The sequence below is a fragment of the Mauremys mutica genome, chromosome 2, assembly GCF_020497125.1.
Source record: "Mauremys mutica isolate MM-2020 ecotype Southern chromosome 2, ASM2049712v1, whole genome shotgun sequence".
Lineage (NCBI taxonomy): Eukaryota > Metazoa > Chordata > Testudines > Geoemydidae > Mauremys > Mauremys mutica.
The window spans coordinates 145,949,630-145,976,028 of NC_059073.1; the positions used below are offsets into that span (position 1 = coordinate 145,949,630).

At 50.6% G+C, this 26,399-nt stretch overlaps 1 protein-coding gene across 1 annotated transcript in view; it reads right to left on the reverse strand.

Annotated features, from left to right (window-relative positions):
• The window catches only part of NUDCD3 (NudC domain containing 3), a 60,227-nt gene that overhangs the window by 31,246 nt on the left and 2,582 nt on the right, over positions 1-26,399 (reverse strand). The window contains exon 2 of the mRNA XM_045005650.1: positions 23,062-23,366. Coding sequence (XP_044861585.1) covers positions 23,062-23,366 — 305 coding nt within the window. The remainder of the gene's footprint in view (positions 1-23,061; positions 23,367-26,399) is intronic.

Below are 26,399 nucleotides of genomic sequence, written 5' to 3' on the forward strand. Positions count from 1 at the left end.
ACCACAGTCCTGTTTCATTCTAATCAGCTTTCCCCCTTCAACCTCTCAGGGTATCTACTTGGGGACTCAGGTAGCTCACAAAATACAATTGTATTATTGTCATTTAAATAACATACACCAAAGAGGGCAACATCAGAAAGATGGGCCATCAGGAGAATTACTGGATCAACGTCTGGGGCTTCCTACCAGCTAGCAAAAGGCAGGCTGGGATTTTTATTTCACAAACTGAAGCTGGAGGAATAGCTATTCATGACTGTATTGTAGGAGAGTTTACTGGGTCAGTTAAAGCTCGCATCACATTTTAATCTACAAGCAGGGGCTTCAGAATGACTTCCCTGTATAACTGGTGCTGTTAGGAAACCTCCAGCGCTCCATTTCTCTTTCCACTTAGCACGTTCTGTTTCTGCACCCCAACCTGCATGACAAGGCGGTTTGCTTTTTAAAGGGCCGCTCTGCATTTCTAATTGCAGCAGCCACTTTGCAAGGCAGATGAGAAGGAGAGTGCTCAGAGGTCACCCTCCCGCAGCAAAGGTCAGTCTTAACAAGGGCTTGCAAGGCCTGGAAAGAACAGGCTGTCGGTCTCTGCTGGGAAAACTGTGCAAACACACTGCAGCTCATCAAAACATTGGGGGGAGGGATAGCTCAGTGGTTTGAGCATTGGCCTGCTAAACCCAGGGTTGTGAGTTCAATCCTTGAGGGGGCCACTTAGGGATCTGGGGCAAAATCAGTACTTGGTCCTGCTAGTGAAGGCAGGGGGCTGGACTCGATGACCCTTCAGGGTCCCTTCCAGTTCTAGGAGATGGGTATATCTCAATTTATTAAAACACAGCTACTCTGCTGGAGCCAAACCGCCCCGAGGAAGGAAGTCATCTTGACACGTAGTGCTCACCTAGGGCTGGCTGGAGCACACTTTTGCAGCCCAGCCACGAGTTGGGCCTCACAACAGCCCTAGGAAGTAAACCAGTATTATCCACTGTTTACAGATGGGGAAACTGAGGCAGGGTGACATGCCCAAAGCCCCTCCCATTCATGCCACCAAGCCATGCTGCCTCCTAGAGAGACTCACATAACAAGGATGCTACAGACTGAGGTAATGCAAAGAATGACCCTTTCCTTCCTCTGCTCCCATCTAACCCAGCAACAGGGCAAGTGGAAGTTACCAGCAATCCTGTCCAAAGCCACTTTCCAGTCCTCTCCCCAGATGTCTAAAGCCCTCTCAGCAAGGCTGCAACACAGGTAGCGGTAGGAAGAACAGAGTTCCATCATCAGTGTCTAATTACTTCTCCAAACTAGGTAATGCTTTGTCTTTCCACAGAATCTTTCAGCCTCAAAATGCAGGTAAGAGATCTGTGAACCCACTTCTGGGGTGGAGTAGGGCGGCTGTCTTTCAAGGCATAGCAACAGTGCACAGAATTTGGGCCAGGACATTAAAAAATGGGTGATTTAGAGAGGCAGGATGGAACTACGCAAGTGGAAACTTACCAAGGCAGTAGGGTTAACACCCTAACCTTGTGCAGGGGTAACAGAGGCTCTTTAATGAAAGAAGTGGTCAGGACCTCAATTTTGAACACAGCTCCTGCTAACACCACAGGAGGGCACTGGGTTCAGTACTGACCCAGAAGAAACGGCACCATTCACTGACTCACCAACATCATTTCCTGCAGCAACCTGGGTTTCCCACAGAGGCCTCCCATCCAAACACCACCCTCGTCTGGCCCTGCTTGGTTTATATGATCCTTTGTGTTAGCAGCATAAGGTAACTGGCTAGAGCGTCTTAGCTGGAGTGGGAAGATAGGCTAGAAAACAGCTGATCCCCTCTCCTCAGAAATACTGGGACGGCTGCATCGTTTCAAAGTGACCAGAGCAGAGAGGACTCTTAAGGCAGCTTCTTCAATTATTGCCTCCTGCCATGCTGAGGCTTGGACGTGCTCATGGGAAGACAGTCTTGCTTCAACAGGGCCACCAAGTAGCACCAGCCCCACCTCCAGAGAGAGCCTTTCCTGCCATCACACAGCAAAAACAACAGTCCCTCCCACTGATTATCTCCCAGGGGACAGGGTATTCATGGAGCCAGCTCAGGAACATCTGCAGTTGGTCTCCAGGCAGAAAACTGTCAATGACTAGCACCCCCTGCTGTGCTGGTCAGTGCACTAGGGCACAGGAACACTAGCAGTGGCTGGCAGCAGATGGCAGTGGGGTTGAGGAGAGGGAGGGTGAAAAAGCATCAGCTTTAAAATAAAGGGTTTGGTATTGATTGCACTTGGCTGCCTGGTGGTGGGGATGGTGTGGGTGGGTCTGTGTGTTCTGTCTTGCTCTATTTTTGCTCGCAATGTGTCATTTTGGGGGAGGTGAAACCTTTAACAATGCACCGCCGAGAAGCAGCAAATCTGTTTTCCGTTCCTATGGACTGCAACACACGTCTATGCGGTCATTAATACCGATGCCTAGATCCACTCCCACCTAGACCTGGAGGTCAACTGACCATCCAACTCCAAGTGCTGGCCACTCAAGGAAAAAAGGGAGGAGACTTACTTACCTGTAACTGTTGTTCTTTAGACTAGTGGCTCTCAATCTTTCCAGATGACTGTCCCCCTTTCAGGAGCCTGATTTGTCTTGTGTACTCCCAAGTGTCACCTCACTTAAGAATGACTTGCTTATAGAATCAGCCATAAAAATACAAAAGTGTCCCAGCCACACTATTACTGACAAACTGTTTACTTTCTCATTGTTACCATATAATTATAAAATTAATCAATTGGAATATAAATATTGTACTGCTATTTCAGTGTATGATATATAGAACAGTATAAACAAGTCACCGTTTGTATGAAATTTGAGTTTGTAGTGACTTCGCGAGTGCTTTTTCTGTAGCCTGTTGTAAAATAGGCTACATACAAATATCTAGACGAGTTGATGTACCCCCTGGAACATCTCTGCATACCACCAGAGGTACGTGCAGAGGTGAGCTGCAGCCGGTTCGCACCGGTTCCCGAGAACCGGCTGTTAAATTTAGAAGCCCGTTTAGAACCGGTTGTTCCTGGAGGGACAACTAGTTCCAAAAGGGCTTTTAAATTTAACAAAAGCTCTAGCAGCTCTCTACCCTTCCCCCGGCCCCAGCTCACCTTACTCCGCCTCTGCCTCCTCTTCTGAAGCTCCTCCTGCTTCTCCTCCCCCTCCCCAGCTTCCCGCGAATCACCTGTTCGCGCGGGAAGCCTGGGAGGGCTGAGAAGGCTTCCACCAGATGAGCTGGGGCCAGGGGGTGGGGGCGCCAGTGGGAGGAGGGCTCCAGGCTCCTGCCCCCCCGGTCCAGCTGCGACCTCGCCAGGCAGCGTGGCGCGGACTCCGGGTCCGGCCGGCCGGCGCGGCCTCCTGCTCCGGCCCCCGGCCCGGCGGCGCGGCTCCTGCCCCGGCCCCCGGGTCCGGCACCGACGTCAGCCGGGTGGGCCCCCAACTCCAGGCAGCGCGGTAAGGGGGCAGGGAGCGGGTGTTGGAAGAGGGCAGGGGAGTTGGGGGGGGTGGATTAGTGTCGGAGCGGTCAGAGGGCAGGGAACAGGGGGATTGAACGGGGGGCAAGGGTCCCGGGGGGCAGTCAGAAAGGAGCAGGGGTTGGATGGGACGGTGGGGGGCAGTTAGGGGTAGGGATTCCAGGGACAGTCAGGGGACAGAGAGAAGGGGTGGTTGGATGGGGTGTAGGGGTCCCGGGGTACCATCAGGAATGAGAGAAGGGGTTGGATGGGGTGGCAAGGGGCAGTCAGGGGACAGGGAAGGGGAGTGGATAGGGCATGGGTCCTGGGGTGGGGGGCTGTCAAGGAACATGGGGGGGTTGGATGGGGGCAGAAGTCCCCGGGGGGGGGCATGACCCCCTCATGGGGTGAGGAGGAGGGAACCGGTTGTTAATATTTTGGCAGCTCATCACTGGGTACGTGTGCCCCTGCTTGAGAACCACTGCTCTACAGATCTAGTCAAAACAGGGTCCCGACTCTGGCCAGGCCTTAGACAGGAATTCCAGCTCAAAGGGCAAGCTTCATGCCAGTCCCTGCTGTGGAATGCAAGCACAGCAGCTCCTCCCAGAGCAGACAGTGAAATTACTGCCACACAGAGAAAGCGATGGAATGAACTCTCAACTCTGTAGGAGTGGGAAGTCATCTCACAACAATCACAGAGAAGGAATTTTCTTCTCGATAGACTCCCACCTCAACAGATCCCCCACTCTTGGAAACTAAAGCTCCAGGAATGGCTCTATGAAATTATACAATCACAGAAAGGTCATCTGGTCCACCCCCTCACAACAAGACAGGATTAATTATACCTAGACTGTCCCTGACAGGTGTTCATCTAACCCAGTGGTCCCCAACGAGGGGCCTGCGGAGGCATCTTAATGCGCCCGCGTCCTGGCCCCCGGGAGAGCACCCGCCGAAATGCCGCCAAATTTCAGCGGCATTTCGGCAGGAACACCTCTCGATGACGCTGCTTGTCGCCGACAAGTGACGTCATCGAGAGGCGTCGCTCCCGAATTTCGGCGGTGACGCCCCTCGATGACGTCACTTGTCGACGGCAAGCGGCGTCATCAAGAGGCGTTGCTGCCAAAATGCCACCAAAGCGGCATTTCGGCGGGTGCTCCACCGCCGCAGTGGTCCTTCGGCTGGCATCCGCCAGCCAAAAAGGTTGGGGACCACTGATCTAACCCGTGCTTAAAAATCTTCATTGACAGGGATTCCACAACCTTTCTTGTTAAGCACTGGCACAGGTTCCTGGTTAATGGAGAGGCGTCAGATAGCTCAGTTTGGACCTCTCCTGGCAGATTTGGGACACCTGCTCACAAACACCAGACTTCTCACTCTCTACCCTCTCAGGAGTCAGCCTGACAGGGACACCACGCTGGGATGGAGAAAGATGCTCTCATTCGGTGTGCTGAGACATGGACAGCCCTGATCAGGTCAGTTCCACTACCCTTTGGAGTGTCAAGAACCACACCTGTGCTGGCCAAGAGAAGGCCATCGGGATTGTGGCTCTTCTGCCTCTCCTGCAACGGGTGAGGAACTTTCCTAGCAGAGGTAATAGAGAAAAGGCTGAAAGAGCCTGAGCTTAGAGCAGATTGCTGGTTTGTCGTCAACATTAAGTGCATTTAGTCTTCATCAATCAAGTCTAGCTTAGCCAAGTGAGCGAACATAGTGTTTCTCCAATGGTCTCCTCTGCGGATGAAATTTCTGATTGTTCTTAGTCAAAAGGTGGGAAATGCTGAGAAAAATCTGTTGAGTCCTTTCAGGAACATGGAGGGGGCATTACAATTTTCACATCCTATGAACATTTTGCCATCGACAGGAAGTTTCATAACAGGCCCCCATCATACTTTACAATTACTTAAGCCTCACCATTATATGGGACTATCCCTATGGTACAGATAAGGAAACAGAGAGAGGTGAAGTGTACTGCTCCAGGTCACACAAGAAGTGTGTGGCGGAGGCAGGGGGATCGGGGGGGATGCTAGTCCCGTGTCCTAAGCATTAGCCTGTGCCCTTTTTGACAAGTGAAGCTTTTCTCAAGCTCAAGAGCCTTGCTAAACACAAAACAATTTCATTAGACAACACTGAAGTAACAAGCTAGCAGGAAGATGATGTCTGATGCATCCATACCCCTTAATCACATAAGGATGCAGCAAGTGTGGCATTCCTCAGAGATGCACTATGCGCAAACAGACCAGCATTTATTTCAATGATTAGGCAGTCAAATAAAGGACGCTTCTCCCTGACAGTGGCCTAGAGCTAGAGGCGTCCATCAAAGTAATTAACTGTGAATTCACAAACACTGAATTGTGACAACAAGGGGATGAATCAGGGAGGAGGTGGCAGATTTTATAAGAGATGCTGCAGCTGGCACATGAGCATTTTGGCAGGCAGCAGACCTGGAGTGCATCAAGCGCAGGATAATTGTACTTCCTGAGGTGCTGTGCAGCGCGCCAGGGTTAGAGAACCCGTGCAATGAGTGGACTTGCCGTTCTGTCATGTTTTCGGGCGAGGGCCTATGTTTTCATCTGATAACTGCCAGCCCTGCCTCAGCAGCCATTGCTCGTGCCAGCTAGCACTTGCCTCGACCAGCATTTGGAAACACAGTCAGCTGCTCTCCTTGCACCAGCAGCTTTTCACCAGAGCTGACGCCTCCCCACAACAAAGCCCAAGCACAGCAAAAGGATGCTCTGGCTAGCTACTCCCACTATTTCGAGTCACACCAGGGAAGGCGAGGGATTGAGGAAAGGCACCAGTCTAATCATTCTTGTGCATGAAGGTAGAGGGAGATGGGGCACCACCTCAGTCCAATGATTGTCCTTCTCAGATGCTAGCTGATGCCAGTGAGACCCTAGCGTCATTTAATAGCCATCATCACCTGGCTCAAGCAAGGCACTTGGCAGCCAAGCAAGTGGCAAAGGCAGCAAACCCAGACAATGGATTAGGGGAGCATTAAATAAAATCAGCTCGTTTAAAGCCTTTGCAAATAACATTGCTCTGCTCCCATTAGCTAGGGGCTGTCAGGGAATTGAGCTGTTACTAGAACTAAATGATGTTGCAGTTTTTAATGGCAGGAGAACAGCCCTGTTATTTATAAAGTTTCTGGATGATCCAATTTGATCCTCCCCAGCAGCCCTCTCCTGAATGCAAATGCTCCCTCTGCTCTGGCCCTGGCCTGACCTGCGGAGGTGGCAGCCAACTATTGGCCGGCAAGTCAGACACTTACCAGTGCCGATTCCAGATGCCAGCCAACCTGGGCATCCATCACAGAGCTGGCACGTCCAGCGGCCTCTCCGTAAATGTCAATGAGTCCGATTGTTTTCATTTCGGGCAGGCACTGGAGCTTGTTATGCTCAGCCACGCTCTGGCATTTCAGCACTTCTCCTTTGCAGCGTCTTTCCGAACAAGTGTTTGGACTGAGCAGTTTTTCTAAAGGCCCTGGACTACATCTGCTGAGCGACGCAGAAACACAAGCAGCCCCAGTCCCCTAAGTACTAATAAGGCTAGTGCAGGGGTAGGCAACCTATGGCACACATGCTGAAGGCGGCACATGAGCTGATTTTCAGTGGCACTCACACTGCCCGGGTCCTGGCCACCGGTCCAGGGGGCTCTGCATTTTAATTTAATTTTAAATGAAGCTTCTTAAACATTTTAAAAGCCTTATTCACTTTACATACAACAACAGTCTAGTTAAAGCATCAGAGTCCTGTGACACCTTATAGACTAACAGATGTATTGGAGCATGAGCTTTTGTGGGTGACTACATGCATCCGACGAAGTGGGTATTCACCCATGAAAGCTCATGCTCCAATACGTCTGTTAGTCTATAAGGTGCCACAGGACTCTCTGCTGCTTTTACAGATCCAGACTAACACGCCTACCCCTCAGATACTTAACAGTTTAGTTATCTATTATAGACTTATAGAGAGAGACCTTCTAAAAACATGAAAATGCATTACTGGCACGCAAAACCTTACATTAGAGTGAATAAATGAAGACTCGGCACACCACTTCTGAAAGGTTGCCGACCCCTGAGCTAGACCATCTACTGAACACAAGTTACCTGACTGGAATTAGCTCAGGGAGAGGGAAGGTGACAGAACCCAGCAGAGCATAGGTGGATGCAGATGCAAGGGGTCCTTTGCATTCACAATCCAACTGCCGCTTACGTGTCCACCTCTGAGTAGCAGCCAGGACGGCAGTGCAGCCTTTCCCTTGGACGCCATGGCACAGTTAAGTGCTCTGGCTTCTCGCATGCCCTCCACCAGCCCAAGACCAGCTCTGCAGCCTCACCTTTCCCAGGCTGCTAGGCCAGCTGAAATCTCCCCTCTAGCAAGCAAGTCGAAGTGCTGGGGGACAGGCTAAAGGCTTGGAAGAACAGCAGATGTAAGGGGGCAGCACGCACAGGAAGGATTCTGAGTCAGGCTTTGCTAGTCTCTGCCTCTTGCGATTCCTTCGCATGCCACTCACTGAGCTCAGGAAAGGTGGTGTTTTCAACAGGAAGTCTGATTTCTGTCCCAAAGGAAATACTTCTAAAAACTTGGCCAAACCACCTTTGGGACTTAACCCCAAAGCAACCCGTTACCTGAACTGACTGGCCAGCTCTGTGCTCCAGAGCAGGGGTTCTCAACCTTCTTACTAAGGCACTCTGGCTGTTTGGGGACCCACCATTACCTCTACTCCCCCACCCCACTCCAGCCCTCTAACAAGTTGCTCCCCTCCCCTGCTCCCTTCCGCAGCCCCAGCTAGGCCACAGCCAGGCTGCGATTGCCATCGGGCTGGTAACTGTCCACTAGCTCCTGGCTCCAAACACTTCCTCCATGCTGCTCCTGCTGCCCAGATCTGGCTCCCCACTCTTCTCAGTGGCAGATTAGCCACTGGGCCAATGAGGTCCATGGCCAACTGGGGTGCCCCTTCGCCCCACCCACCCAGCGCTCCCGCCAGGGAGCAGGGTCGGGGGCTTGCCCCGCTCCCCAGCAGGAACGCCAAGTGGGCAGAGCAGGGCAAGGCTACACACCCCGACCCCATTTCCCTGGCAGGAGCACCAGGGGGTGAGGGTGGGAGGAACTGCAGGTGAAAGGGCTAGGGAGGGCCTCCCACTTGCTCTGTCCCAGGCCCTACAAATCCCTAATCCACCTCTGACTCTGCTGCATGCTGCCCAAGGGGGGTGACAGCAGGATCCATGCTGCTGCCTGGAGGAAGCAGCCGGAGCTAGAGAGCAAACAGCCTGGTCACTCAATCACAGATCTCAAAGTCGCAATACTCCAGCAAAAAAACATCCAAACCAGACTCCAACGAGAAACTGCAGAACTGGAATTAATTTGCAAACTGGACACCATTAAATTAGGCTTGAATAAAGACTGGGAGTGGATGGGTCATTACACAAAGTAAAACATATTTCCCCATGCTAATTTTTCCCCTACTGTTACTCACACCTTCTTGTCAACTGTTGGAAATAGGCCATCCGGATTATCACTACAAAAGTTTTTTTTCCTCCTGCTGATAATAGCACACCTTAATTGATTAGTCTTGTTATAGTTGGTATGGTAACACCCATTTTTTCATGTTCTCTGTGTATCTATCTATACATCTTCCTACTGTATTTTCCACTGCATGCATCCGATGAAGTAAGTTTTAACCCACGAAAGCTTATGCCCAAAGAAATTTGTTAGTCTCTAAGGTGCCACAAGTACTCCTCGTTCTTTTTGCTGATACAGACAAACACGGCTACCAGTCTGAAACCAGCCTGTCCCTGCCGTTGCCACCCAGACCCCACTCCCCACACTGCTGCCTGCCACCCAGGGGAAGTGAGAGCATGGGAGCACATGGGATCAACTGGTGGATTGGGAGTCAGAAGCCATCATTTGGGAAACGCGGTTCTAAAGGGGGCCTTGTACCAGAAGATCCCAGCACAGAGGTAGCTGATCTGCCACTGTTCAAGCCACTCAGATCACTTCCACATGCAAGTCACCTTCGCAACCCGAAATCCCCTTAACTCTCACCAAGAGGCTTTACTTTCTAGATACCAGCTTTGCTCTCTTCTAGAGCAAGGATTTGTTCAGCTGCCATTCAAGCTACCTAAAGAGCCCCTTTAGGCAAATAATTGTTAACTAGGCAAACAGTTCTCCTGCCTCTCCAGGGAGAGAGAGTCGCCTTGGAAAGAGGAAGCCATCTGCAATGCTAGGAGTGCTAGAATACACATTTCAGGAGAGATGAAGCCAGCTACTTTTGGACCGTTTTCTCCACAGACCTTGCCTGCCCGTTGCTCCAGGGCAGATGACTAAAGGTCAGCTAGGGCCCTTCCTAGAAACAAATACGGCACAGGAAGAGCTCCTGGACCTTGTGGATCCCCCTCACAGGCTAGGGGAGGGTCCTTCAGCAGTGGGGGGCTTGCGCCCAGCCCATCCCCGGAACCCAATATGAGGCCTCTGCAAACTGAATTTCAGAACAGGGCTGTTGCAGCCCTGTGTTGTCCTGAGCCTAATGTCCACCAGCGGGAGCTAAAACAGTCAAACACAAAGACACACACAAAGTTTAGCCTCCTGGAGAGATGTCTTACCTGTAAGCTGCAAAGGGGTTTTGAAAATATGGGGCTTGGGCCCTTTGTGCTTCTTGACAATGGAGAGAAGGCCTGGAAGGGATTTTTCCCCTTTTTTATAAAGCATCAAAATATCCAGAATGTAAAGTTTGATCTCCCCTAGTTTAGCTGGAGAACTACTGGGAGGCACAGGAGATGCTTATTCTGAGCTCTTAACACCTCCACTGAAGAGGTGTTGGGTGTTTAGCAAAGGCTTCCTTAATACAAAATGTCTAGAAATCACTGATGTACAAAGTGTTCAACAGTCCAAATACCAATCCCTTCCCCACGTCACAGCTATCAACTCTCACTGGCTCTGATCATTTCACTAGCCCCCTGCATCAGAGCGTCTTCCAGCCTAGACGGGACCAAGGAAAACAAAAAAAAAGCGTGGGGGGGGGGGGGAAGGACACCAACTCAAACACCTGTTTTGAAAAATCCCTTCCAGGGCTTCTTTGTCCGTCATAAGCACAAACGCTACTTATCTGTGGTCCCAAGCTTGCCCCCTTTCCATAGTATCTGAGTGCATCACAGTCTGAAATGGGAGGCCGGGCAATGCCATCATCACCATTTTACAGATGGGGAAACTGAGGCACAGAGCTGCTAAACGACTTGGCCAAGGTCACAGAACAGAACTTAAAGCCAAGTCCTAGGCTAGGGCCCTAACCAATGAGCCATTCTTCCTCTTTCTCCTCCTGTGCAAGTCATCTTTAAAACGGTGAGCTCCCTTTTATTTTCTAGTATAACCTCTCCAATCACTTAGATAGCCAGTGTCACACCAACACGTCTGGGAATCAGGAAGTGGTTGAGTTAAGTTGCTAAGGAGTTTATTACATTCCAGCATCATTTCATGCAACAGCCTCATAGCACCAAACCAACATTTGCCCTGATTCAAGAATCTCCCCTAAAATGCCCATTCCTGTACGGACCCAGGGACTCTGCACACACTCCACAAACGAGACAGGCATACTTTGCAGAATGCTCCAGTGCCCAGATCTCTCGCCAACCAGTGACAGAAGGCCCCTCGGCTCCCCAAACAAAGGCACCAATGCTGTTACAGGGCCTGATCCAAAGCCCATCACAGTCAGTGGAAAGATTCCCTCTGACTTTAGTGGGCTTCGGATCAAGCCCTTAGTGGCCACCATGCTGATAGACCTTGTCTACACTAGCAAGCTTCGAAGCCATCTCTCATCACCACAGCAGGAGCCGTGATAGATGCTGCAATGTGAGCAGTACTTAGACATGTTTCCACTATGTATTACGTAAGTAAGGTTAATGACCCTATGGTAAGTCACCAGTGTCCCCTCTATGCTACAACCAAGCCAGAAGCCTGGTCACACCAACAGTTGCTAGTGGAGTTGCACACCTGTGGGGAATTACAGCTACAATGTTTGCAGGTGCAGGCGCAGCCTTATGAAACCAGCAACTATCCTGGGCAATCAACCCTGCCCATAGTAGGTTTGTAACTACAGGCGCGCACACTGTGTCTGTCAGCTCTGGTCAATAGCCACTGGGCCCTCTGAAGAGCTAGAGACCACGATTCAGATTTTTCCTTGCAGGGTTCTTAGCTACTGCAAAGATTCAGGAGAGAGATTCCTCCATGTGCCAGGAGCTTTCCCTCTTCTCCCCCAACAAATTATGTTGGTCAGATATTTGCTCTTTTGAAACACTCTTGCTCTCTTCAGGTGGCCTTCCACCCTTCTGCTTTGATTTCAAGTTATTTATGGAATGGCTCAGCAGAGAGTCAACTTTACTGACATTAAACTAGTTAAAATGTCACCGCCAGCTTGCAGAAAAACTCCACCTGGTCGTCAGTGGGTTTCACTACTGCTGGGAAATTTAGGTCAAGGATAGCAGGACATGCTACTTTTAGGAAAAGTCCCCTGGGATCTTTATTGATCACACAGAGCTCACACATGCTTGGGCTTTAAAGGTCTCCTTTGAGACACCCCCACATAGTGAACTGCACTGGATTCAGTTTTAGCTCCCTTGAAGGATGAAGGACCAAGTAATTCCTAACAGGGTTTAAACCTGCAATTCCAAGGAAATGTGGCCTTTCAAACCTGTAGACCCTTAAGCCATGCACAAGGTGACTAGTCTGAATTTCCCCACCACTTGAATATTGCATTAAAAAGTCTGAATTCTGCTTGGTGATTTTCCACACTGAATTTCTCTATTTTGATGAGCATCGATATTTTAAGAAGGAGACTTATGTTTTATTAAAATCAGGTACACCTCTTCCTTCTGCCTCCAGCCCAGGGATTTTTTGCTTGTTAAGAGAAACAACAGAAATTTCATAGGTTTGGGGGTGGAGGTTGGCTGTTTCAGGGCCTGATTTTTGAGGCCAGGCACCCAAATCCCTTAGTGACAGGCCATGGCAAGGGGATTGGAACTCCAGTGATGCTCTTAGCAACCAAGTGCGCAGTTTGGATGCCAGATTAAAGCATTTAGAAATTGGGCCCTGAGTGTGATTTCACAACAGCTGTGAAGGGCTCGTAACTGCAGAGCCAGCCTGAGCCATAGCTAGAGCTCCGGCACACAGGTGACTTGAGGGCAGAGTGGAATCTCGTCTTAGACACAAGCGTTTATCCCCTTTGAAAAACACTTCAGAACTTCACCATCACAGGAGAGGGCCTCTTTCCACCCATTGCAGCATACCAGGTGCCTGGGGGAAGAGAGGATCCAGGCACCAGAGGCCACAGGAAAGGTGGAGGAGAGCTGGCATAGCGGGCTCCTGTACCACAGGGGGACACTGCTATGCCCAGCAGGGGGACTTGCTGCCTGAACAGGGCAAAGAGAACGCAACAGGACAAAGACTCCGCCCTGCAGTACTGACTGCAGCCCCTTGACCTTTTGGGGTCAGGCTGGAGCCACCGAAATATACCATTGATTGTAACTGTAATGGTCAGGTATTTGAGAGTCATCGGCGAATCCTAAATACCAAAGGGCCTTCAGGGGGGAAATTAATGAGTATTAGCTGAAACTAGTTTCTGTACTGTGCAATGCCAGAGCGAGTAGAATGGGCCATTCAACACAGGAATCTGGGCAGCCCACAGCCAGTCCCCTTTACAACAAGTTAACAGTAAAGAGCTGCGGTCAACCCCACTCATAAATGAGTCAATGCAAAACTTGCCTTCATTTCTCTCCCCTTCCCAGCAGCTCGGGACGGCCATTTGAACTTCACTACCATGCAAGAGTACCAAGTGAAGTAGAAGAGGGTGGGAAGCCAGTCCCACCACTTGCACCCCCAATGCTTCTGTTAAGAGCACAGGGAGAAGTGGAGAAAGGTTCTTCTCCACATGGATCAATTTTCCCTTCTCGAGCGGCTGATGTTGCAAGCGCTTGTGACAATCAGTTCAGCTTCGGGCAGGCCAGGCTGTTCCTGAGCTGAAGCACTCTAGACTCTCATAGAAACTCTATAGGACTGAAACCGTCATGCCCTGGAAACAGTTAATTTCACGCAGATGCCTCCAGGAATAGAAGCATTCGCTCTTGGGAGAGCTCACCACATTAACACGTTTCAGTTCAATTTTATTCCGCCTCTCGCTAGGGACAGGGAGTTGGAAAGCAACGAGCGATTTTGTAGGTCACCGCCGTTCCTATCCACCTAGTTACTGGGAAGTTACAGCAGTGAACTTTACCTGCTCAGAGTGGCCTTGCCGAGTACATCACAAGCATCGCCAGGAGAGGGGCAAAGGTCAGGCTGCTGGGTCTGTGCCTAAGGGAGCTGGGATTTGACACAGCCCTGGCTGGCTGGACGACAGTAAGCACTACCTTGCCTTTCAGTGAAGAGTCTCCAAGCCCTTCCTAACAGTCAATGATTAAGGCTCACTTGTGGGGCAACTCCATGATCCCTGGTTTACAGATGGTGACACAGAACAGAAGTTACGTGGCGTCCCCGACGTCACAGGGGATATGTCTGCCCTGCACAAACAAAGGTGGGTTCTTAGCCTGCATTAGCTAATGTGGATTAAAATAGCAGTGAAGACACAGCAACTCAGCTTTTAACTTCAGCTGCTCAGGTTCAAGCCCAAGCAATTGGCAGTGTAGCATATGCAAAGTGAGTTAGCGGGAGAGCTGGGACAGAACTTAGGAGTCCCCCGTTCTAACCATTCGACAATATTGACTCCTACTGGTCTAGCTCTTTTCTAAATTTCTACGATCCTTTCATTTGTTTCCCCTATAGCTCCGAGGGCTTTTCTAAAGCAAACAGATGTCTTGCTGCAGAACCCACCGGGCCAGGGTTTTGGTTTGCTCTGGATCAGTGACCTGCGGGTGACATTCACGTGTCACTGCATTATGAGTTCTCGGGCTGCAGCTGGAAAACCTTTCCCAAGTAATAAGGCACCGTGACTGCTCCCTTGGCTTCTGCTAGGAGTCTCACCGGGAGTCTGTTTTGCTGCTCTGATTCTGGGGCTTGGAAAGTTTCCAGCCACATGTGAGCTACGAAAAGGAAGCGAGTGAGAATTGGGTCACACAGGTGCAGAGATTCGGCGGCTCCGAACTGACTGGTTTGCTCCATTCTTTGCCACATGTCCCGCTAACGCAGGAAGAGCACTGAGAGCTGTGGCTTCTTGTACTCCCTGCTGTCCACAAGGGAGATAGCAGTTGGGTGGAGTCACCATGAGTTGAGCCAGTGCAGGAGCCCTGGTCACTAGTGGTTAGAGGCCCTGGTCATCACTGTGAGAGCCTGGTATTTCTCCCTGCTGAGCCCATGCAGGCTGCCACCACCCCAGTCCCTCTCCTCGCCAAGAGCACATACCTCTCAAGATGTAACACAGGATTTAACTCACTACCTCTGGACTCGTGTCAGAGTGGGGCCAGAGCCATGGGCTGCCCAGGGTACAAAGGAGAGCTGTGCTGGGTTCTCTCAGTCTGCCAGGGGAAGGAAGGTGTGGACCCCACCTCCCAACACTTTCAAATTGCAGGGAGCAGGGGCTTGATTTCTGAGCTTCACTAGGCTCCAGATCCCACAAGCAACTGTGGCAGAAGCTGAAAGACCTTGACTGCCACCTGCCCCCTGAACTTCAATCACAGCCAGCAACCAGCTTCTGCTTCTTCTATCTTCTCCTTTTAAGCCTCTCCTCTTTAAAGGAGTCTTTCCATCCCCCATTGATCAGGGGGGAGATCATCCGTTTGGCTGAGCCAGGTAGATACTGCTCCGTCCTTGCACCAGAGAGCAGTGGGATGGAGTGCAGCAGCCATGCTGCAAGCTTAGCCCTGAGTTCTGCCTGCTGGTAACCTATCTCAGCTCCCCACTGTCTGTGTACCCATTCCTCCTGCACGTGTCTCACTTAAGCTCCCCTTCTGCTTCCTTTCCCACTAGCCTCCTCCCCCAGAATGGTGCTCCCAGTATTAAGCACAGCCCCCAGCATGGAACTGACACAAGGCTGCTGAGCCAGAGGTGCCGTGCTCTGTGCAAGAGCAGAAGTGGTGCAAGCCTCTGGCTCTACTGCTGCTCAGAGCAGGTGGGAGATTCGCTTGCTACTCTTTCTTCCACACTCACAAGATCCACCTGGTTTTGCTCAGGCACAGAGCAATTCCCTGTCTGAGCAAGAGCATTGTGAAACTGACCAGGACCCACTTGGACGCTGCCCCTCTGCAGGCACCAGTGAGGAAGTGCTGTGTGTGGAGGAGAGAGTGGGAAGGGGAACTACGTGTTCCTAGCTTCTGTTTGCCAGAAGCTGGGAATGAGCGACAGGGGATGGATCACTTGATCTGTTCATTCACTCTGGGACACCTGGCATTGACAGGACACTGGGCTAGATGGACCTTTGGTCCGACCCAGTCTGGCTGTTCTTGTATAACTATCCGGAGAGAGAATACATAAGAGGGAAGATGAGACACCCACCATCCTGAACCATATTTAGACTCCCAATGATATTCGCTTCACTCATCCTCCGGCCATTGCTGGCTCTCTATAGCTTTCCAAACAGTTGTGTGGTTCTGGAAATTAACTAATTCCCAGAAAACACTGGGAAGCAGCTTCTTCTCAAGAGCGGCTAGCCCACCGCACAGCGATGAAGCACTACGTCAGTATGAAAGTTCAGCCTCCTGGAGAGAAGCACTTGGAGAAGAACTGAGAGCCAGAGTCAAGAAGCATAAATAGAACTCAAAGGCCAGACTGCGCTGCGGCACATGTGGGAAGCCGGCACTATTTTGAATGCTATGTGGCAAATGTATGCAGAGCCAAATCCAAGAAGGGGGCTGGGTGAGAAGGGAGATGCTCAAAATTAGGAGCTGAGCTCAAGCAGCATGAATGATGAAGAGAACGGCTTCTCGGAGCAGATGGGAATTGCTTGCGAAGAAGGGGGAGGGGGGAATTCACCACCCTGTGCAAGCCACGTGGCTGCAAACTAAGTGTTCTTTCCCCTGCTATGATCCTACAGGAGCTGAAGACATCTCATCATGGGTGGGGTAGTGTCCATATGCCTGACACAGCCTCCCAGGGATCAGCAGGCCCATGCTGGGGAGATGGACATGCCCTCTGTCACCTGCACTGACTAAGCCTAAGATGGTGCTGGTCCCGTCCCTTAAGGGTGCGGCCCTGCCCACTGCTGCATGGGAGCATGGTGAAGTGAGGACGTGGGGCACAAGGGAGCCTGATCCTGATTAATGAGAGGTGGCTGCAGCCAGGCTACCCCATCTCATTGCTGCAAGGAGTGCCAAGGGGGAGTGCAGAGCTAAGCGCTTTATTTGCGTGAGAGCGATCAAAGCCCACGTTCCCTCAGATGTGGTCATTCCACGCTCAACCGAAAGGGAGCAGGTGGGAGTACCAAATGGCTCGAGATTTAGGAGAGCGTAACTGACGGGAGATGTGCTCACGAGATACCCGTGGACTGGAATGGTGGGTAGACACAGGCAGAAGTGCCAGGGAAACGGCTGCCCTGCAATGGGGCTGGGAGCGGCCTGTATACGTGGGTGGGTAAGAGTTGCACTGAAGAGGCCTTCACCATAACAGAGTCTCTCAAGGTACTTTTCTGGCCCCCATTCCCACAGTATCTGAACCTCACCATCTTTAATGTATGTGCTCACACACACACAAACACACCCCTGTGGGGAAGGGCCCAGCCATTACCCCCACTGGAACTGAGGCCCAGAGAGACGAAGTGACTTGCCCAAGCCTCTTGTCCACACAGTCCCTGGCAAGCGCCTATTCGGCACTATCCAGAGAGCAGAACCAAACCTGCTGCAGCCATGTAAAAGCCACGACCATACTGAGGCAGTTTACGGGAGGCACCGGGATGCAAGCCCAGGAACCCAGGGGCTCATCCAGCCGGGATGCTAAATGCCCTACATTTACACGGCACTAAAGTTTGGGGAACTAACACGTTTGGTTTTTTCTTTATTTTTCCCCCCTGAGAAGAGAGAAAAATATTTTTGTTTGATCTCATTTTTGCATTCAGCTAGCTGCTGGGGATGCGCATTATTCATAAGCTCCTACTAACCAGGCTGGTGGCGTTGAATTTTGTCGGGGGGGGGGGGGGGCTGTGCAGAAGGAACTCACTCTAAATTATTAATAGCCATTATCTGAGCCCCCAACATTCTTTCAGGTGACTGCAGCGCCACCCAGAGGCAGACAGCACTAGCTACAGTCAGCTCAGCAAAACAGCCCCATTCAGATTCTGCAGGCCAGGAATCTCTCAGTTCTGAGCAGCGGGCACCCCTGCAGGACTTTGGGCCTGAGAGCCCTTATCCAGTGAATCTGCCGCTCCTCACCTGGTTCTACTGATCCCTGCAATGACACAGCCACGCACACATTTGAGAGGAGGTGGGGAGAGGGTTGTCACACAGGGGGTTTCAATGGGTTCGGGGCTGGATACTGAAAGAGGAGGAGAACCAGTCTAGCTGGCAGAGGGGCTGCAGAGACACTACTCCTTACTGATTGCCCTGAAGTAGCCCTTCTCACTCAGCAATGTCAGCAGCAAAGTTGTTCAGCAGAGCCTGGCTTTCCAGAGTGAGAGCAGGCTGAAGAATGGCAGCCCAGCCTCTTGTACTCTTCCCTACAGACAGCTGAATATTCCTCTCCCAACAAGTGTGGCCGATTGATGCCTATTACAGGGACCACACACAGGATGAGGTCCTCATGACAAGGCCGTCTTGTCCTTGGATCTCCCCGTCACACACCACAGGGGACTGGAAGATCCAGGCTGCTAAAAGAATTTCCAACGCAGATACTGCAACGCCATGTCTGCCAACACTCCCCATCCCTGAAAGTGTGGCTTTTCCTGAAATTGCCCCCAGTGTCGCTCCTCTGAAGGGGCAGGCTGTACTGAAAGAAGCCATCTCTCTTCCTGCTTTTTTCGCTTTGAGCCATTCTTTAACAAACAGGACAATACCCACCGCAGGTAGCCTCGGAAAATACAATGCTGGAGAAGCCCTACACAATCAGTTCCCTTCCAAGCTTAACCACACTCAGTCACTGTAGTAACACTAGCCACGCAGACCTCACACCAGCCAGGAGCTGTAGACAAGCTCTGCTGTAGAGTTCCCTGAAGATCCTGAAGGCTCAGCCCAGGTCATAGATTCTAGGACTGGAAGGGACCTTGAGAGGTCATCGAGTCCAGTCCCCTGCTCTCATGGCAGAACCAAATACTGTCTAGACCATCCCTGATAGACATTTATCTAATACTCTTAAATATCTCCAGAGATGGAGATTCCACAACCTCCTAGGCAGTTTATTCCAGTGTTTAACCATCCTGACAGTTAGGAACTTTTCCATAATGTCCAACCTAAACCTCCCTTGCTGCAGTTTAAGCCCATTGCTTCTTGTCCTGTCCTTAGAGGCTAAAGTGAACAAGTTTTCTCCCTCCTCCTTAAGACACCCTTTTAGATACCTGAAAACTGCTATCACGTCCCCTCTCAGTCTTCTCTTTTCCAAACTAAACAAACCCAATTCTTTCAGCCTTCCTTCATAGCAGTGGCACTGAAACTACAGCACCCACTAGACAGCGCAGCCGTTTGCTGGATACTTAGTTCAACCACTGTTTAAGCACCTGACTGTCCCATATGGGATGGAAGCTCCAGGGCCAGCCCTTGAACACAAATTTATCAGGCGGTCAAAAGGAGAGACCCAGCTAGTCTTCGACATCATGAGGTTGCACAGGGAGAGAGTTTGTCCCTGAGCTCCCACACCATCGGACTTGAGACATTCAAGCCAACAACTTCAACTGCTCTTGGAAACCAGTGCTGCTCACAGAACCCGGCTGTAGCATGCTCATTCCAAGCCTCTCAGCTAAGCAGGTGTGGGCCTGCTCTTTTTGTCTCTCCAACAGACACTGTACCCGTCAGCTCACGCACATCCACAACAAGATGCATCCTACGCCCACTGCGTCAATCTCCTTCCCTTAGTATCGCTTCTAATTCGTCTTGTTTATTTTCCCCAGTCCAGACCTTTGTTCATAGGACTTTTTTTTAATGGGGCCTTAAGCGCCCACCCTTAAATACTCATTACTCCCAGCAACTACTGTCCTTATAGCAAGAGGACAACTCAGAAAGTCAAACCTTAGTCCCACAGACTATTAACACAATCAATCTGAAATTAAACCTGAGTGCTAGTAGCTTGCATTCAGGTCTTTTTTGCACACAGAGATTTAATTTTTCAAATGTATTTTTAGAAAAAGTCGGTTTTAGCCATGCTAGCCAGAGCAGCGGCTGCATGGCAGGCTCAAGGGATCTGCCACTTCTAATAGGTTTTTTTTGTAAATTTCATGCTAGTGAAAGGTGCCGGACTGACAGCCTGGGAGAATGAAGGTTTTATGCACAGGACAACTATAACTCTGGTAGCAGAACATCATTCTTTTCTTCCGTTCTCTTTCTACTTTCCTGAAGTTCGTGTTCCTTTCTAATCTTCCCATCCTTACTGCATTTGGTCCCACATGGGAATAACCCAGCAGCCCCCAGGGTGCATTCCTGCTTCACATCCTCTGTCCTAGCAACCAGGAGGCAGAAGGCCACCTGGTTCTTATGTGGATCAAAGATGTCTTGAGTCAGACTCCTCACTAGAATCAAGTTGATCAGCCTCTCTCTTCCCAATGGCCTTTCCTCACTGGCCTCATTCATTACCGACATACATCATGTTTACCCAGGAAACCTAGAGGTGGAAGGCTCACTGCTGTCACCAATCCGCTCAGTCACTTGGTTCCAGCTCCCAGGGATCACTCTGTCCCATCCTTCCACTTGCTGCTGCACAAACTCAGCATGCAAGCTACTTAGACTGTGCTGACAAAAAACACACTCTTCCAGCGGTCTTATTCTGAAGCACCAAAAGGCTCTGGAGACCTATCCGTAGCACTCCTAAGAGGAAAGCCACTCCAGACACTCATCAACACAACCAGCCCTTTCAGCTTGTTCCCTCGTTACACGCATGCCAGCCCTGCTGCAAAACCGTGGCACGCTGGAAGGGGATAAAATCAACACAGCCCACTATGCTGGAGAAGCTTACTCTCCACTGCAGCCAGCGCATGTACAGCAGCTTTTCAACCTGCAATAAGCAGGGGTGGGGGGAATAGGAGGGAGCTAGAGACTTTACTTCAATGCAAGGCCTTTTGCTTTTCATGCCTTTCCTCTACCAAAGAGATAGCGTTTGGAGACAATGATGCAAGGACTTCCCATAATCCTTTGCCTGCAATATTCTGATCTGCTTATGAGGGGATGGTCCTGCCAAACACACTGTTGCTTGGGTAGAAATAGGAAGAAAAAGCACAGCCAAGCGGGGGGGAAAACCATCTTTCTCCATCTCTGGGAGTCCCGGCAGTGTCACACCACCCTTGGCCTGCCTTTGGGTGGTGGCTCTGCTCTTGAGGGAAGCCAGGGGATTGAAAAAGAGCCCAGCCTGCTAAGCCCTGAACTCTTACCACCCCCAGACTCATAGGAACGAAATGGTCCGTGTGCTCTGGGTTGGGGACGCGGGGCACAAGGCCATGATATGAGGAGCTGGACATTTGCTTTCCACCCCCAATAACAACAATATTTTAATAGACACAATATAAAGTAACTGGAGGAGCAGGGAAGGCTGTACATTCCGGATCCATAACTCATACAGCAGCTCTCTCAAACCACAGGAAAGGTACATTAAGGATCACACACACACACCCACTATAAGAGCCAAAAACCACAGAGTTATGGTAATCCTTTTCTTCCGTTCTTCTTTCTTCTGGCATTGTCTCCTCAGAGAGAAACATGGAACATCCCCATCCCTGAGGATTAGATGGAAGTATTCAGCCCAGAGAGACTCACGTGTGGCCTTTAATACTTCATTAGCCTGGTGTCTTATTAACGCTTCTTTGCTGTTTACCGTTAATTTAGTGCTGCTGAAAGCTACTGAATGGATACTGGAGACTGACAGCCCCTGGCAAGAGACAGTGCAAACTGCCCCCATCTAACCAGCCTGACATCGCTGTGGCCCATTCAATCCTTGGCATCTCTTAGGAGGATGTCAGTAAAGGGGACCACACAGGCCCCGTTATGAAGTGGACACCTGTCCATTAATTATCATACTGAATTTCATTTCACAAAGGCAGTTAAAGAGCCACTAGCTGGTAACGATTTTCACTCGTTCATCTGCTCTAGATCTGAATGGCTGATCTAGAGGCAAAATGCTTTGTATGCCATCATTTGTCCCCTGTACCATCCAATCCCTCTCCACCATCCTCACATCCCCTGGTCTTTGTGGTTTGTATGGGATGGGCAGGGCAGGGCAGGGCAGCCAGCTATCCAAAGAACTTGCCCTGATATATTCCCAGCAGTAGCTGTGCTTCTAGATCACTCAACATTCTAGACCAGCTCCTCCAGAGTGACAAGTGGGTATTACTTGGAGCAGAGCCCAGCTGAAATAGACACAGCTCCTCCCCACAACATCACTCTAGGAAAGGGGAGACATTTTGACTTAGCCTTGCAAAGGGTCATTTGCCTTTGTTTTAGGAGAGCCCAGGCCAGCAGAATGCTCCTCACTCACACAGGGGTAACAGATGTCTGCACAGAGGCTTTAAAAACTGGCCAGTTCAAAAATGAAGAGATTCCAGCTTTGCTCTGGAATGTACGCGCTGGCCTTGGCCTGAGCCAGGTCGCTCTTCCACAGGGGAGTGAGAAACCCCAAGGAACAAAAGAAAACAACTTGACCTTCTGGTCCCATTGACACTGCAGCTCATACAAAGGAGTGAAACAATCAGCTTTATATATGGCTTGATTACTCAGCTGGTGTGCACCCAGGCCTGCAGCCTAGGCTGGGACAAGGTCATTTGTTTTGCTGTGCAGTTGGACCCTAACTGCGCTGGTATAACTAGTTTGGCTGGTCCTCCCTGCTCCCAGTTCTCTGTGTGGTAACCTCCCAGAGTTCACTGCCCCAAGTGTGTCTGCTCTCAGTGCATGGCCAGAGTGCTCAAAGCGGACTGAGGGAGTTTGAAAGCAATGGGAGTTGGGTACCTAACTTCCCATGGCATTATGGGACAGCTGCCCAGATTTTCCCTGAATGCACTGATCACAGTCAAGTAGAAGAGTCCGTGGAGATGCACAGGTAGCACCACATCCCATACTGGGAGAAAAGATGCTTTGTGGCCTTGTCTCGACTGTGTGTGACCTGACTGTGGGGGAGGAGGGCCTAGCGACCTGGCTGAGCAAACAATTGTACTGCAGCGTTGTGAAGAGGGAGGTGCTAACAGACCACCTCCTCTGCTTAGAGGGGAGAAGAGAGCAGCCAGACTGAAGTGCCCAGAAAGGAAACCGAATCTGAAGGCTTTGCCATGCTTCTATGAACCCATGTCACCTCCTCTGACTGATGGGCCTGACAAGGCTGGGGCTGCCCTGTGTCCACACAACACAATTATCTCTATTGGGAAGAATCTAAACACCATCCTGGAGAAGTGCAGCCTTCCCACAACCCCATCACCTCGCGAGCTAGGACTGAGGACTAGACTCTATTCAGAACGAGCTGCTTAGGCTTGCAACAGACACAAGGGAAGTACCATAACAAGAAACCCTTACTTGGGCAAGGCTGATGGCTGGGACTCCACTGGGGCAGCTGCTCCTGGTGGCTCTGCGGCCGCAGAGCTCTCTGCCGCTTCAGCTGTCTCCTCTGCTGCATTGGGCTCGTGAGGCCTGGCGGCAGCACCATCATCTGAGCCAGGGACTGGCTCTGGTGCCGAGTGGATCTCAACTTCCTGAGCTACAGCAGGCACTTTCGTCCTCTCCGCTGCCGCTTCCTCCTCCCTTTTCCTCATCTTCTCCATAAGCTCCCGCTGCCTCTTCTCATCATCCTGACGGGCCAGGTGTTCAAAGCTCCTGAATGCCTGAAAGAGATAAAGCCAATCAAGCAAATAAGCAGGCAGCCAAGCCATCAATCCACAGCTAATATGCGTGTATCTCAGAAGTAGACGTGGTGCAGGGTTTGCACCTTGACACTAGAGGCACTGATATAGTTCAGTATAGCACTGCTTCTAATAGGAAACTGGTGACTGAAAGCAGGCCTGCCTGGAGCAGTGAGCTGACAGATTCTTTAGGTAACATAGGAATAAGCAAATGTATTCTTCCATTTTCTGCGGACTGTGGGGTCATTGCTCTGAGGCAGCTCACCGTAGCTGCAGTTATCCTGAGACACATACACCGTGCTCTCTCTCAGACAAACATTACATTGGTTCTTTCTCTTTTTTTAATCTAAAACAGAAATGGGTTGGGTTTGCTTTGTGTGTGTGGAAAACAGAATGGGAGGCCACTGGGGGGAGGGAGATCAGAAGAGAGGCCAAAGGAGGGGTGATTAGAGAAGCCAGCAGCTTCCAACCTGCGCCACGCCTGCCTTCGTCTTCAGGTGCAATCTCGCCACTCCCCAGCCCACCTGGTCTTGGCTACTTCTCCAATTGTACCACTTCACCCCTACTCTAACCCCACACTGTTCCTCCCCTCCAAACTCCCCAGTTCACGTGCTCACTGAGCTTTGTTCTTAAATCCACACCTGCTAGTACTGCTGCCCGGTCACGCTAGCAGAAAGCTGACGGAAGTAACACAGCAACATTTCTAGAGAAGTCAGCAGTTCTGGGAAGAGACACTGGACGGAGGAGCCAGGCTACAGGCAGACTCAGTCTGAAGGGCAGAGCTCTCTCGAAAGGAGTGACATTGCCACCAGCAGCTCCTCCGGAGAAGCGTTAGGGCAAAGAGCATGTTAGTGCAGCCACAGCCTGAAACCAGGCACTGCCACTCCAAAAAAATCCCAGCGAGTGACTCACATGTGCTATTCATAGAGACCCACCCGGCCAGCTGCATTTCTATCATGAAACACAAACCAGCCCAAGGCAGAGCATTCAGAGACGAGGCTCAGACCGTGCCCTTTAAATCAGGACAGGACCCAAAATCCTGAGCTGAGAAGGGAGGGTGACCGCAGAACTGGTCTGCAGCACAGTACCACTGGGAACAGTGTCTCGGCTCTGAATGCCCATGGCTAGTGGAAAGAAACAGCATGTCCTGGAAGTGACTGAAGCTGGAGCCCAGAATGGCCTCTCTCTGGGGAAATTAAGATTTAGGCTACTGTGCAGTGGTTTGTTCTCACACAGTCATTAGACCTGAGCTACTCCTCAGGGGGAAACATGACACAGTTTCTCATTTAGAAGATACACATTCTCTCCTCAACAGGCCGTAACACTTACTAGTCTGTCACCTCATCTGGCTGCTCCACGTGCACAGCAACTTACCTACCTAATTCCTAATACAGGCTGCAGAGCTCTCCAGTGGAGTCTCCAGGCACCCTCACCTTTGGGGGCTCACAGGCTACAAGTCCAGGGACTAGATTCTGTACTTGCCTTGGGTCGTGCAGGACAAGCAGGGGGAGGGCAAAGGGGGCTTTGCACACACAGGATTCTGGGCTGCCCCTGCAGACAGCACAGCCCCTAGCATGAGTTAGGACAGCCCCAGGGTCTGCTCTAACTTACAGAAGTTGGCTACAGTTGTTGATGGGCTTCTCTGAAGCTCTGAATTCTTGGAATGACTCCCCTTACCATCTCTGGCTACTCATCAGCAGTCTCTGATGGCAGGGGCTGCACATGCTAGCCCTGTACTGAAGATACTCCCCAGGGGGCTGTTTTGCCCCCTTTCTGCCATCAAAGCAGCGGGGACAGGATCTGAACCCCATAATGCAATGTTAAGCTGCAATGCATGATGTAGGACCCGAGGTCTCTGCAGATCTCAGTGCTCTATCAAAAGCAACGGCAGCTGCACTCTGCTCCATTTTCTGGACAGCAGGGATGCTGCTCTCAAGCTGCTGTGGTGAGAGAGGCAGCGGCCTTAGCAGGACAGAGAGGGAGTTGCTCTGAGTGGCTACTGCAGCTGGGCAGGGAAGCACAGAACTACAGTGACACAGCTTCCTTGTGCGCTCCACCATCACCAACCTTAGTATAAGACCACTGCCTATGTGGTCCCCTCATGCCCCTTGGCTCCTGCCCCTCAGTACGGCCCTGTTTATTGAAACATGATCTGCAAAGGAAACAATGGGCATGGGCTTTGTTTGCTTCTTTATGCTGCCTAAAGCCCTGAAAAGCCACCTGTTTACTCAAAGAGGGGGTTACCTGGGTTTTTTAAACTGTCTTTTTGAACATTAGAAATATCAGACATTGCCTTCCCTGGTTTTCTTGGAGAACAAATGAGATTACGACATCACAAGAGACCTGTAACCTGAGCAATTGAGAGGGAAAGGAATTGTTAGGCAGACTGTTTAAAACTCGTTAGTTTGCCTCTATTTTTGTTCATATCAATTTAATGTAGACTCCTGCGAAACACTTGGAGTGAATGCTCTCTCTGAAAAATACATCCTGTCCATTCCACTGGGGGATGAGAAAACTCCCACACCAGTTCTCTGGTCCTCCAGCAAAAGGCAAGGAAGGCAAGGCTTCAACGTTAAAAACAAGAAGGAACAAAATATCTTCCAGGTCTCCTTTGTCCGTCATGACTCAGTAATAAGAGACATCCATTTTTGCTCCTCTCTGCAGGTCACTTCTATGCTGCTTTGCCTGCAGCTCTGGAGTACCAGCTCCAAGCAGAGAGAGCTTTCTCTAAAGCAAGGTGATTCAAACTTTCCACCGCATCACTGACTTGGCCACTTTGCAGGCTGGGTATTTTAGATTAGTGTCTGTGCATTTATGCCTTCACATAAACACCATACTAAATGGGGCTGTGTTTATTTCAAATGTGCACTTTCAGATAAGGCATGCTTGTCCTGCACTTCACTGGAACACTATACTCAGCATTAAATTGTTAATTGAAAATTAATGCACATGTGTAGCAGGCAATTTCCAGTTCCTTAAAACGTTATTATGATAAGAAACACTTAATATCTGACA